This window comes from Grammomys surdaster, unplaced genomic scaffold (assembly GCF_004785775.1).
Source record: "Grammomys surdaster isolate TR1022 unplaced genomic scaffold, NIH_TR_1.0 126121, whole genome shotgun sequence".
NCBI lineage: Eukaryota > Metazoa > Chordata > Mammalia > Rodentia > Muridae > Grammomys > Grammomys surdaster.
In genome coordinates, this window is record NW_021620929.1 from 3,180,902 (window position 1) to 3,193,949 (window position 13,048).

Here is a 13,048-nt window from a genome sequence, read left to right on the forward strand (position 1 = left end):
TGGGATTGGGCCCAAGTAATCATTTTATGGTTATAAGATGGAACTACTTGATCAATCTTTGGACTCTACACTGTCAGCAGAGAGGCCTGGTCCTTTTCAGCTCTGTATCTCTAGTTGCATCATAAGGGGTTGAGGATTTTCATATTGAAGTCTTGGGAGGACCAAACGTATTAGAACGGAGGTGTTGTCTTGAAGTTGCATTTGCACATGGTCACAGTGTCTGCATTTGAACTGGATTTTACTGAGGATGGTTTAAGGGTGAAGGCATGTGGCCCCAAGAAAGTACTAGTAACCCAAGGCCAAATGGGTGGGCTAACCACCCCTTGTCACAACTTGCGTCTCTTGAGCCATGGAGTCATAGAAGAAGTAATTGAGAGTGTATGAAATAGTTCTGTTTATTGATTAGAACAGGTTATAAAAGTACTGTGTTTCACAGGCATTCTGGACCCTCTGGGAGGGACATGCAGTGCTGGGCTTGAGCAGGGGATGGAGAGGAGGGATAGGTCACTGGACAGTGGTTTCCCTCCTGGGCATGTTAAGAGACTTGTTCTATGACCACAGGTGCTAGTGTGGGAGAATTATTAGTCCCTACGTCTGAAAAAAAAAATGACATGGGCAGTTTGCATCCTTTGATATCACCATGCTTAATAATTCAGTCCTATTCTACATGTGTTAGGCCTCTCCCGATATTTTCATGGTAAGCTCTGATCGTTCTGTAGAACGCTCTTTCTTCCCACCAGAGGAAGAGAAGCAGGCACATTGGCTTGGGAGGCCATCAGAGGATGGTGCACATTTGGCTCAGATTCATCAGGGTCTGCCTGACTTGGAGGCAATGAGTTGGGGAAATGTAGAAGCATAAAACTGTGCACTATTGTTTAAGCTCAAGCAGAGGGGCCTTCCACAGGGCAGCAGTATGAAGAGATGGGCATGCTTCCAAAACAAACTCGGATTTCAGCTCATCCCTCTCAAGAGGAGGAAGGAGGAAGAGTTGGTAATCAGAGACTGAGCCATGTCATGCCAGATTTTGTAGAAAGTCTTCAGCAGAGAATTCTTCCAAAGTGTAAAAGGGAGTTCTGTCCCAAGAGTTGGTGTGTAAAATTGGAACAAGGGCAGATCAGGGCATCAAGGTGTTTGTCCGTGTCTCTGAGAGCAGGATGGCCAGTGTCCTTAGTTACATGACATTTTGGAATAGCTGTAGAGATCTCATAATGTTGTCATCCTGGGGAGAGAGAAGTGGGAGAGAGAATGGTTATAGCCATGTGAGGCTCCTGTAACTCTGAGCAAATCTCAGTAACTCGGAGCAAATCTCAAGAGTGGGGATCCTCTGCCAAAGGAAATCTGCAGCAACATTACAAACAAGAAACAAGGGCCAGAGGTCCAGCTAGCCATCACCTCAAGGCCAGTGGCACTAAGCTGGCATTTAGGGGAGAAAAATGACCCCATGGAACAGTGCGTTGTTTTCCTTTAAGATGCTCCATCGATGGGTTGTATGAAATGATTTTCCACATCTGTGCAGTTTGGTCACAGCTCTCCCTGTTTATTTGATTATTGTGATTGATTACACTGATTAATTCCTGGGTATTAAGCCAACCTTGCAACTTCCCATCCTAGGGCTGTGATAACCTGATCAAGCAAGCTGAGAAAGTTCTCTTTTATTCTCCATTTCTTGAGATTAGTATTGTTTCTCCCTCTCTGTGTGCTAATACAATCTCTTCTTCCTGGCACTGCAGGGTTTTGGGGGAGCTTAGACTCTGGTTTTGTGGAATGAGGTGGAGCATAAACCTTGGAAGTAGATGGAGTAGATTTCCAGTCAGTGCTTGGCAGGACACCAGTGCCAGTTTATTCATGAGACGTAACCAAAACACGGTCCAAGGAACAGCAGTGTCTCCTGAGGAGTGTGCACAAAGCAAGCCTGGCTTTGGATCTTGGCAGGCCTTGTTTGCATTTTAACAGAAGCTTCAAGGAGTCTGGTTTGCATAAGCAAGTTCAAGCTACCTTGGTCCTAGGCATTTATGACAATGGATAGGTCAGGGCCACCTATTCAGCAAGTCTATTTCACGATGACATATGGGCCTTCACATCTCCCAAACCTGTTCTCCTGCTATCTGCTCAGTTCTGTGCTGAGCCAGCCAGGCCGAGGCATGGAGATGTTAGGCTTCTGAGTCCAGGGGTGTAGATGTGTGCAGATTTCAGACCCTCCCCTCTACAGTCTCCCCCCCCCCATTCCCTTCCCTAGAACGATTGTGTCCTTACCTCCTGACAGGATTCAAGAAATTCATCTAAGGTTACAATGCCGTCTTTATTTTTATCCATTTTCTGAAAGACACAATAGAGAGGTCTTTAAAGAACCTGATATTTCACATTTCAGAATTTGCTCTGTGTTCACTCCAGAATTAGGATGGTCTTTTGCTAGTCAGTTGATTCCTGGTTATAGTATTATGGTCCTCATGGGCTTCCTTACATCAAAAGCTTTGTCTCAACACTTACATCATTGCTACATTATTATTATTCCAACATGTAGTAGTCTGTTTCTGTTATTATAACAAAATAACCGAGGGTAGGTACTGAATAAAGAAAAGAGGTTTATTCATCTTACTATTCTGGAGCAGTGGTTCTCACCCTTCCTAACGCTGCAGTCCTTTAATACCTTCCCCATGTTGCAGTGAGTTCAGCCATAAAGTGATTTTATTGCTACTTCATAACTTTAATTTTGCTACTGTTATAAATTGTAATGTAAATATTTTGGAGATAGAGGTTTGTCAGTGGGGGTCATGACACACAGGTTGAGAACAATTACTGTCAAGGTCCAAGGGCACAACACCAGTTTCTCTCTAGGGAGAGCCTCATGGGGGATGGCATCTTCACAGTGGGCACTTGTGGGAGAGGTCACACACTGAAACAGGAAGCCAACAAATGAGGAAAGGCCAGATGTGGTCATTCAACTCAGGATCACAACAATGACAGCACTAATATCTCTGAGGCAATGCTCCCCAGGACCTAGTCACCTCCCCTCAGGCCCCACCCACTGAAGATTGCATGACCTTAAACATTGCCACACTGAGGAACAGGCGTCATATACCCAAACCGTTTCCAAACTGTAACACATGTGTTCTGCACACTTTTCTGCTGCTCTTTATCTGGCTGAAAGAACAGTAGGAACAACGGGTTCTGGCCTATCTCTGTGCAGATTTTCTGTGCAAACTTTCAGGATATCAGAGAGCTCTGTTTTTCTAGCTTGGATTGGAGTGAACTCTGACATTCTTTACTACTCTCTATTGCTAGACTTTTTTTTTTTGATTACGTGCACCCATGAAGGTACCACTTCTGCACTCAGTCGGCAGTATCCACCCATCCTCTACTAGATCAAGGCTGAACTATCCCACTTAAGGCTCTTGCAGTCTGGCTTTAACCAGGTTTCCAATTGTATTCCCCTTTGCAGCCCAGCTAAACCTGTTCAATAAGTACACAGATGCAATGGATAAAGTCTTCTCTTTCCACTCAACCCCTGAAAAGATTTTTATGAAATTTATCACTGTAGCTAATGACGATGCACTCCTCTTCTCTTCTGTAACACTGGCCTGATTCTCAGGAGCATCTCCTGGCCAATCAGGATAAGTCCGTGTACAGGTACATACGTACCTGAAAGAAGACATCCACGTGCTGCCTGGGAGTGTCCTCTTTGAGCACAGGATAGGTGTATTTCCCCATCATGTCATAGATGGCTTTGACTATGTCCATCATCTCCTGGAAGGGGACATGGAGGTACATATTGTTGGGACTGTGAGGTCATATCTTCTTAGGTGACAGAATTTAGGTTTTGCTTAGGGTTTCTCTTGCTAAACAGGAGTTAAGAGGTCCCTCTGAAGAAGATGAATGGGAGGTAAGGGACACGATGAGACTCCCTCCCCAAGAGAAAGTGGGGGCATTCACTCTGCCTTCAGACATCTTGCACAGACTACCTCTTCCTGCTTTGTCCTTGGGGAGGGATGACATTGGACTTCCCATTTTCAGACTGAGACAATGAATCATTCTTCTGACTTAGAGGTAAACGAATGTTTTAAACTAGCCTTAAAATACCCTCATAGGTCCTATTGCCATTTTAAGTTAACAAAAAAACAAAAGGTGTACCCACAGAACACTGGGGTTTTCTTTGAAACTGTAGTTAATAATTTTAGATTTACAGAAAACTTACTGTGGCTGTCTTGCGACTGGTGGTTACTTGAGGAAGGGATTGTCTGTCAGCTCTCTGATTTGTTGGCCAACACAGCTTGACAGTGAAAGGGATCACTGTGCTATTTGTTTGAAAATGAAAATTCTATATACCTTTAAAAAAGTTAATGTTTCTGATCTGAGATTAAAAAAACCCTCTCAGATTCTGTTTGCTACTTCAAATGAGGAGAAGGGAGCCAACAGCCAATATCCGCAGGGCACTTGAGGCTTTTTTAAAGTAGATTATTAACAACTGTAATGTGCTTCTCTAAACAAGGGGTGCCTTCCCCTTCATTTATTTACATACTTAGCTCTTTTGAATATCTATTATAGTTTGTCGGTGACAATCCAATATTATCATGCTTTATTTTGTTGATTGAATCATTCTAGCTTTGACGTATTAAACCACCTCTAGGCTGATGCCGGCAGCCCTTTGGCCTGTTCCAACCAGGTACAGGTTTATTGTCTATTTCCCATTTCCCAGCCCCAGGACAAACATCTCTCTAAGAAGACTGGCTCTTTTATTTTTTTTTAAATTGGAGAAAGATATTTAGGAAGAATAATCTGGGTGCCACTGAGGGTCATTTCTCCAGGATGCCCCCAACACACAGAACTAGGAAATGGGCTTATATCCAGCTATTCATTTCAGAAGATAGCACTTTACTAGCCTTTCACACCCCTGTGGCCATTGAGCGCTTTTCCGCTTGAGACCATTTTATCCAAGAATGGATAGAAAAATAATTTTGAATGCTTGGGATTCTCACTGCCTGCAAGTATGATAAGGATGTCCCAGAATGATAGCTAGGAAGAGCTCTTGGAAAACTGCTTGCTCCCACTTATACACCCTCCCCCGTTAATCCTGCCATCTAATGATATCTGATAGACATGAATGGGGTTAATTCAAACCACTTTGTCCATTATAAATGGAGAGGAGTTAGTGAGATTATTCAATGGAAAAATGCACTGAACCAAGGCTGAAGACCAGGAGGCCTAAATCCCATCTGAGGCTCCTTTCTTTAGATGTTCTGCAAAGTAGTATTTGAATATTTTAATTTAAAATATCACACGTGTAAAGCATGGATCTAAGAACATAGCTGTCAATAAAATTGATGGCGTGCTAGAATAGTGCTTTATAAAGTGATTTTTTTTTGTGTGTTTTCTTTTGTTTATATTTGTTTTGTTTTGTTTGAGACAGGGTTTCTCTGTGTAGCCCTGTTCTCGAACTTGCTCTGTAGCCCAGGCTGGCCTCAAATGTGCAGATCCATCGCCTTTGTCTCTTGAGTGCTGGGATTAAAGGCATGCACCACCACCACCTGGCTATAAAGTGATTTTAAATACATGAGATAATATACACTTGTTAATTTTCTGTGATTTTTAAGTGGTCACCTTCTATTTATTGAGTTTTTGAAATCTGGGGCTGGAAAGATGGCTCAGTAGTTAAGAACGTGTCCAGCTCTTACAGGGTTCTGTTCCCAGCACCATGTTGGGTGGCTCACACCTGCCTGTAACTCCAGCTCTAGGGGATCTAGCACCCTCTTCTGGACGTTGAGGGGGCTGTGTAAACCCACCCCCTCATACATTCATATACAAATAAAGATAAGCATTGAGAGATTTAGAGTCTTTATGATGTGATAGAAATTCCACTGTTGATCTACTAGCTTTGCTTTCTTGTGAGTGTTTAATGTACACAGTGACCACATCTTCCTTTTCACAACTATTTGCATATCTATTCTGTTCATTGTGCTTAATTTTAGTTTGGTTGCAAGTACTCTTTATGTACTTGGGAGATGCATAAATTCATTCATAAGGCATTTGAAAGTATGCACCACATGCTAGATACGATTCTGAGGAAATTCAATGGCAAGTGACACAGATGTGAGCGCTCTGTTAGCTAGTGCCCAGGAGGAAGCGGCATCAATTTCTGTAGGTTGCAGATGTTTTAACAGCTGTGTCACCTGATTTCCAACTTTGGCCATGCCATGTTTTTGAGGTGAAGAATTTAAAAACATTTAGAATGATGTCATCAATACTTTTCTTTGTGTTTTAATTTCATACTCTCCCCTTTCTAAATGTGGGTACGCCTACTTCTCTTTTTGTGGGGGGAGACAAAGACTTTATCTCATCTTACAGCTTACTGTGCATCAGGAAAGGAAGCCGGGGCAGGAACTCAAGGCTAGAGCCTGGAGGCAGGAACTGAACCAGAGAATGTGGAGAAATGCTGCTTCCTGGCTCAATTGCCATAATCCTAGGTTGTTGTTTTTTTCCGTTGTAGTTCAAAGTCACCTGCGTAGCTATGATTGACTTACACCTGTGACATTCCGAAGCTTCATTTATTTACTGCTAAAATAGTACAGCAGACCAGTTTCCTTGGAATCATGTTTTACTATTCACAGCTGTTTGTACTGTTCCTCATGCTCTGTCTGTTGTGAATGGAATTACTAATTGGTTCTCAGTTTCCTCTTCACTTCCCCGACCTACCTGTGCTACCCTGTCTCCTGTCTCCTCACACAGCATAGTAAGGCACAGTTGCAGTTTCGACCTTTTGAAAACTGTCTCTCCTGTTGTCAGCTGGTGATTTGTCCAATTTTCTTCCCAAACAACCATTTTATTTTGGTCACAAACAACTACATTTGAAATTAGTTAGAGACAAATAGCTATTTTTACGATAGTGCCATTTTTATCACAGACTTCCCTTCAAAAAACATCATGTCTCTACTGAGTCGAGTCTCTCTTTTTTTTTATTTCTCAGAAAAATTTTTTTTCACCTAAATTCTTAAATGCTTATGCACATGACATTATACTGTTATATAATTAGAATGTCTTAGCTACAACATTCTAACCCAGTTCATTTCTGTATATATGTCAATCACTGGACATGATCTTTAGTTCTAATTGTCTAAGTAGTTTCTCATGTCTTTTCCTCACTAAGTATAAAATCATGGCATTGCTGAACATGGAGCCTCTCACTTGTAATCCAAGTACTAAGGAGGCTGAGGCAGGAGGATCACCATGCATTCAAGGCCACCCTGGGCTACATAGTATGTTCCAGTTGTCTTGGGCTACAGTGTAAGACCTCATTGCAAAGAAACAAATAAGTAGAGAGGAGAAAATCATGTTATTAACAAGACTGCCCTAGCTTCCCGGATGTGTGCTTCTCTTCCACTGTGTCTGAGAAGCGTTTAGAAGCACGGGCACATGGTAAAGTCTAATAGCAGGTACTCTGCTCTTCATCCCTGCTGTAGCTGAGGGTCTCTGAGATGTCACTGTGATGTGAAAAACTGTGTAGAAGGCTAGAGAACATTCTATTATGCTCAAGATGAATTTTATTCCCATTTTATTAGGAGTTTAAAAACTGACCAAGGATATAAGTAAACTTGATGGAATATGATTTTAGAATTACATGGCGTATTCTTTTTATGTATGGATGTGATCAATTATTTAGTAGATATTCTCTATATTGATTTCTGCAGGAAACCTGTTCCTTGCCGTGCATGCTTCTTTAGCTAGAGTGCTAAATCCGATTTCCTGGCATTTCGTTTAGAATTTGCGACACATATTTTAAGTGAGATTGGCTTCTTGTTTTCTCTTATATACTTCGCCAACGTTTTAAAATTTCTTCATTCAACACACTTAGAACAATTCTATTATCTAAGAATTCCCATGTTACAATGAGATCTCCCTTTCAAAAAATAGGGCTTATTGGAATATAATGTGGTTATACCAAACTCACTTATTTTAAGTCTCCTGCTTGATAAACTTTGGTAAATGTGCACAATGCTGCCACCTCCGCACTAAAAGAACTGGACTAATCTCATCACCTCTAGAAGCCTACACATTGTCTGCCGTTGTGCCATCAAGCATTGCTGAAGACACACATTAGAAACTCTTACACACTGCTCATGAAAAACAATGTAACCCTTACTATGTAAGAAACATTTTAGCATCTGAAATAAAGTTGTTTTATTGTTTAGCATCTGAAATAAAGATGTTTTCATTGATGTGACAGAATTTGATGTGAATTGAACGATACTGCATGAAGTCTCAGGCTGTCTATGTCTAACGTGCATGACGGCTGCAGAGCCCATGCCGTTATTGCATGTGGCAGTGATTTCTTTCTCTCTGTTGCTGAGCACCCGTTGGATTCATAGACAGCAATATGCTTATCTGCTATCCTCTTTAGAGACAATTGGGTTGCTTGCAAGTTGGGGGATATGTAGATAAAGGTACTATGCAAGTCTTGTGTAGGTATTTATGAATTTACATATTTTCATTTCTATTAGGCAAATGTGTAGGAGTGGGATTTTTGGGCCATATATTAATTGGATGTTAACTTTATTTCAGATGCTAAAATGTTTCCTACATAGTAAGGGTTACATTGTTTTCCATAAGCAGTGTGTAAGAGTTTCTAACTGTTCCACATCCTCGCCTACACTTGGAATTGTTGGCCTTTTATTTGCGGCCATTTTAGTACATGCATAATTATTGTTTGTTATAGTTTAAAAAATCTGTATTTCCTTGAACACCATACATGTGAAGTCATTTTCCTAGGTCTATTTTCCACTTACTAATATTTTCTGAAGTATCTATTTAACTTTTTAAAAATCTATTTAAAGATTTTGTTGTATTATTATTGTTTTTAAAAACATTTATTTTGTGTGTTGGGACATGTATGTCACAAGACATGAGTAGAAGGCAGAGGTCAAGGGTCAGGGGTCAGTGTTTTCCTACTAGCATGTGGGTTCCAGAGATCGAACTCAGGTTGTCAGGCTTGGCAGCATGTGCCTTTACCATCTGAGCCATCTTGGCTTCTGAGCCCTTACTATGTACTTTTAGTGGACTTGTTTATTTTCTTATAAAATTATGACCATTTCTTATGTATTTGGACCTCAGTCTTCTATCATATAATAGCAATTTACGAGCCATTTCCCCAATCTAATGGGATCTTTTGAGAACAGAAAATTATAACTTTGATGAAGAGAAACATCAGATTTTCTTTCATGATCTCTTCTTACTTGCCCTAAGATGTTCTTTCTTACTCTGAACTAGTGAGGATGTTTCTCCTATGCATTCTTTACTACAATGGTGTTTGAGCATGAGTTTATGTGTATATCCACTTCATGTTAATATTTGCTTCTGACATGAAGTAAAGGTGAAGACCCATGTTAATTTTAGGTGTTGGCTCAGAACCATTTGTTCAAGACATTGTTGTATTCTCTTTTGTTTCAGTTATCTTTTTTGGAATGACAATAAAGAGAAGTCTGTTTATGGAAGGGGATCAACCCTAGAGTCTTACACTTGCAAGGCAAGTGCTGTGCAGCTGAGCCACAGGTCCAGGATCCCTTTGGACCATCCATCTTGATCTGGTAAGTGGTGTGCCTACCACAATGCCAAGTCTCCAGAATGGTCATCTCTACACGTGCACGTTACTCTTGGGATGAGGTAGCTTTAGGCCTCTGCCTTTTTTCTTCTTGGTTGTTGTGGTTCTTGCATTTACATTTTATAACAATTTATCAGTTTCTATAAAGGGTCTGCTGGGTATTTGGTTGAGACTAGACTGAATCTACAAGCTGAATTTTTGAGAGTCTCCATTTTAACATTGTTGGGTAGTTACACAGATGAGCATGGCTCACCTGTCCACTTAGGTCTTAATTTTCATCAATAGTTTGTGGTTTTGTATTGAAGTCTTACATCAATTTTGTGAATTTATCAAAAAATTCTGTGCATATGGATGCCGTCATAAGTAGAATCATTTAAAACATAGTACACACGCATATTGCTTTTAAAAAACTAGAATTTATATCTGAATACCTTGATAAATAAGTTCATGATTCTTTCTAGTAGTTCCTTTGATATTCTTTTGTAGATTCTTTGAGGTTTCTATGAATTGTTTTCTGTGAATTCAAGCTTATTACAGATAAAACTTTATTTTTTTCTTACCTCAGTTCCTTGTTTCATTCTTGACCTTGGGGAAAGTTATGAAGTATTCACTATTAAGCAGATGTTAGCTGCAGGATTTTTAAAAATAGTTATCAGATACTAGGCTGAGAAAAGGATCTTCTATTTTTCATTTGTTAAAAACTTTACCATGAATGGGTAGCGATTTTATCAAGTGCTTTTTCTGCATTTATTGAGTTAATACAATTTTTCTTTTTGTTGTGTAAATATAGTGAATGACATGGATATTTGTGTGTTAAAGCAACCTTGCATTCCTGGAATAAGCCTTACTTACACTATACAGTATTTTTTAATGTATTGATGGCTTCAGTTTGGTAATGTTTTGATAGGCTTTTTGCACCTGTCATCATGAGAGATAATGCTAGTTGTCTTCTCCATAAGACCGTTTTTATTTCAAGTTTCAGAATTGGGGTATTGTTCGACTTTAAAAAAAACATTGGAAAGTTCCTTGCACCTCACTTTGTAGGTTTGTGTTAGAAGTCACCAGAAACTAATCTGAGGAGCCTGAGCTTTTCTGAGATTTTTAATACGAATTTTACCTCTCTTAGTGACAGGGAACTATTCAAATCTTCCTTCTGTTTTTGAATCATCTTTAGTAGTTAGTGTTTCCTGAAAACTCTGTTGAACTCCCAGTAGGTAGAGTGGACTCTCAACCCCAGCCTTCCGCAGTCTGAACCCTATAATCTTCCAGGCTGAAGCCTGTCATGCTTTTATTCCATACCCTCATACCCTGCAGCCACCAGCAAGCCTCTCTGTTTGGAGGGCATATGGAACCCATCTTCCTTGAGAACCCCTCTAGCGGCTGTTCCTTCTTCCTGGGACACTTTTCCTGATTTTGGGGGTGACTTTCCCTTGGTATGACAATACCATCTTAGACAGCCCCTTGCTGACTCTTACCAAAACCTGTCATTCTACGTTTTGCTGTGACTGTCCATCCTATTCTACCACCTCGTGACAGTCAGACTTGGGCTGATTGTTCCCCATTTTGTCTCCAACACCCAGGAAATGGAATGAATTCTCAAATCTGCGCTGAACATCTGTGACTGGATGAATACAGAATGTGGCTGTGTATACATTCTAGGTGTGAGCTCTTCCTCTACATGAAGAGAACCCTGCAGTGTTGAAGTGAAGGTCAGAGGTGATCTTCACAGCTCCAGGCGTCATGCCTGAGATACAAGAGTTCAGCAAGGCGATGCCCCAAATGTTATCCTCAAGCTCCTAGGGTGCACACAGCTGACATCCAGTGACTTGAGTGACAGCCCGTGGGTGGTGCACTGGTGACACACATGCACCAAGGCTCTGAGTGAAGCAGTGAAGATTCTGATATTCTGGGTTTTTGTCATTTGTTTTTTTGTTTTTTTTTTTTTGTTGTTGTGGTGGTGGTTGTTTTTTGAGACAGCTACCCACTATCCCAAACTTTCCCCTTCTTTGGTTTTATTAGGCAGAATGGGCTGTGGGTAATGGGATCTGGCAGTTGTCACCTCTGTCTTAACTCTCTGCTCTTTTCTGGGCACTTCTTTCAGCCTTCCAAGCTCATATTGGGCTTTAATGTGAGACTGCTTCTCAGGGGAGATGCAGGTTTCCTGAGAAGAATCTTAACCCTGAAACAAGACAGTCTCAGCCCATCGCATCTGTGTGGGCCTGAGAGGAACGGCTTGACAGCTTCCTGAGCATCAGGGAGGGGTTGGGCAGGGGATGTCAGCATTGGGCTTCTTCACATTGCTAGGGATGGATTCACATTTTCCTGGGTCTGGGGTTGCTTTTGATTCCAGAGCTTCTACTGCGTTCATCTCATGTTTCCTGCTCTCAGTTCACTTACCTCTTTGTTTATGTAGCCGTCTTTATTGATGTCATATAAATTAAACGTCCACCTTAGTTTTTCATGGACTGTCCCTCTCAGTAAAATCGACAGAGCAGTCACAAAGTCCTAAGAAGTGGAGAAGTAGGGCCTCATGTTAATCACTGCGTGGGTGGAGAGAAGCCTGATTGCTTTTACAAAATGACACCTTCCACACCTTCTTGTTAGCCAGATGGAAATGGCCAGTCCCAGCCAGGTCCAATCCTATCTTCCATTCCCCATACCTACACTGTCTCAGTTCCTGATGCCCCCTGAGGACGGTTTGAGCTCTGCATGTGTGGACACCTCTAGACAGTTAATTCAGTCTCCTTTGTTGATCCTAACCTGTAGCTGCAATGGTTGCTAACATCTGAGGGCTGTACATTCCAGTGGTTTTGAGCACAGGCTGAGGAAACACACTGCCCGTATTCAAGGACTCTCTGGCTACTTTCTTTCTCTCTTTGATCTTGGAAAAGCCACTCTGTCTCTGCCTCATTTTCTTGTTCTGTAAAATAATAATAATAAATAATAATCCGACCATGCCTGGGAAGCACTATTATAAAAGTTAAACAGGTTAATAAATACAAAAGGCTAGGTCCACTCAGCACTCGGAGCACAAGGGATCTCTTAGGCTGTCTGTCTCTACCACCCCCATGCTCAGTGTCTATACAACAAGGAAAGCATCTTCTCTGACTTCAGGTGCTGTTTGTTAAATGAATCAAGTTTTTTGTCTTAACTGAAGACCTTTGATAATTCACTCTTTCCACCAGGACTGTCATATTTGGAAGGAGAGGCAATGTGGAACCAGGGGATCCCCCAGACTGGACCCACATACTAACCTCAAACTTTACAGAGCCTGTCTGGGTGGTGTCGAAGGCATTGAAGAGGTAATGTGCATACGTGCTGGCATCTGCAAAGTAGAGGGGAAAGGAGGTGAGTGGGGGGTAAGACTCGGCAGAGGCAGAGGCAGAGGCAGAGGCAGAGGCAGAGGCAGAGGCAGAGGGGCAGAGGGGCAGAGGGGCAGAGGGGCAGAGGGGCAGAGGGGCT

General features: G+C 41.5%; 1 protein-coding gene across 5 annotated transcripts in view; it reads right to left on the minus strand.

The window, feature by feature from the left end:
* Nucleotides 1-376: 376 nt before the first annotated feature.
* Nucleotides 377-13,048, minus strand: part of Kcnip1 (potassium voltage-gated channel interacting protein 1) — a 360,908-nt gene continuing 348,236 nt past the window's right edge. For 4 of the 5 annotated variants that reach the window (XM_028756452.1, XM_028756450.1, XM_028756453.1 and 1 more), the window contains 5 exons: nt 12,841-12,911; nt 11,984-12,091; nt 3,640-3,744; nt 2,254-2,316; nt 377-1,219 (listed from right to left, as the gene is read on the minus strand). In XM_028756452.1, coding sequence (XP_028612285.1) covers nt 1,172-1,219; nt 2,254-2,316; nt 3,640-3,744; nt 11,984-12,091; nt 12,841-12,911 — 395 coding nt within the window. In that variant the 3' untranslated portion in view covers nt 377-1,171. The remainder of the gene's footprint in view (nt 1,220-2,253; nt 2,317-3,639; nt 3,745-11,983; nt 12,092-12,840; nt 12,912-13,048) is intronic. The other variant, XM_028756449.1, reaches the window with a different exon arrangement.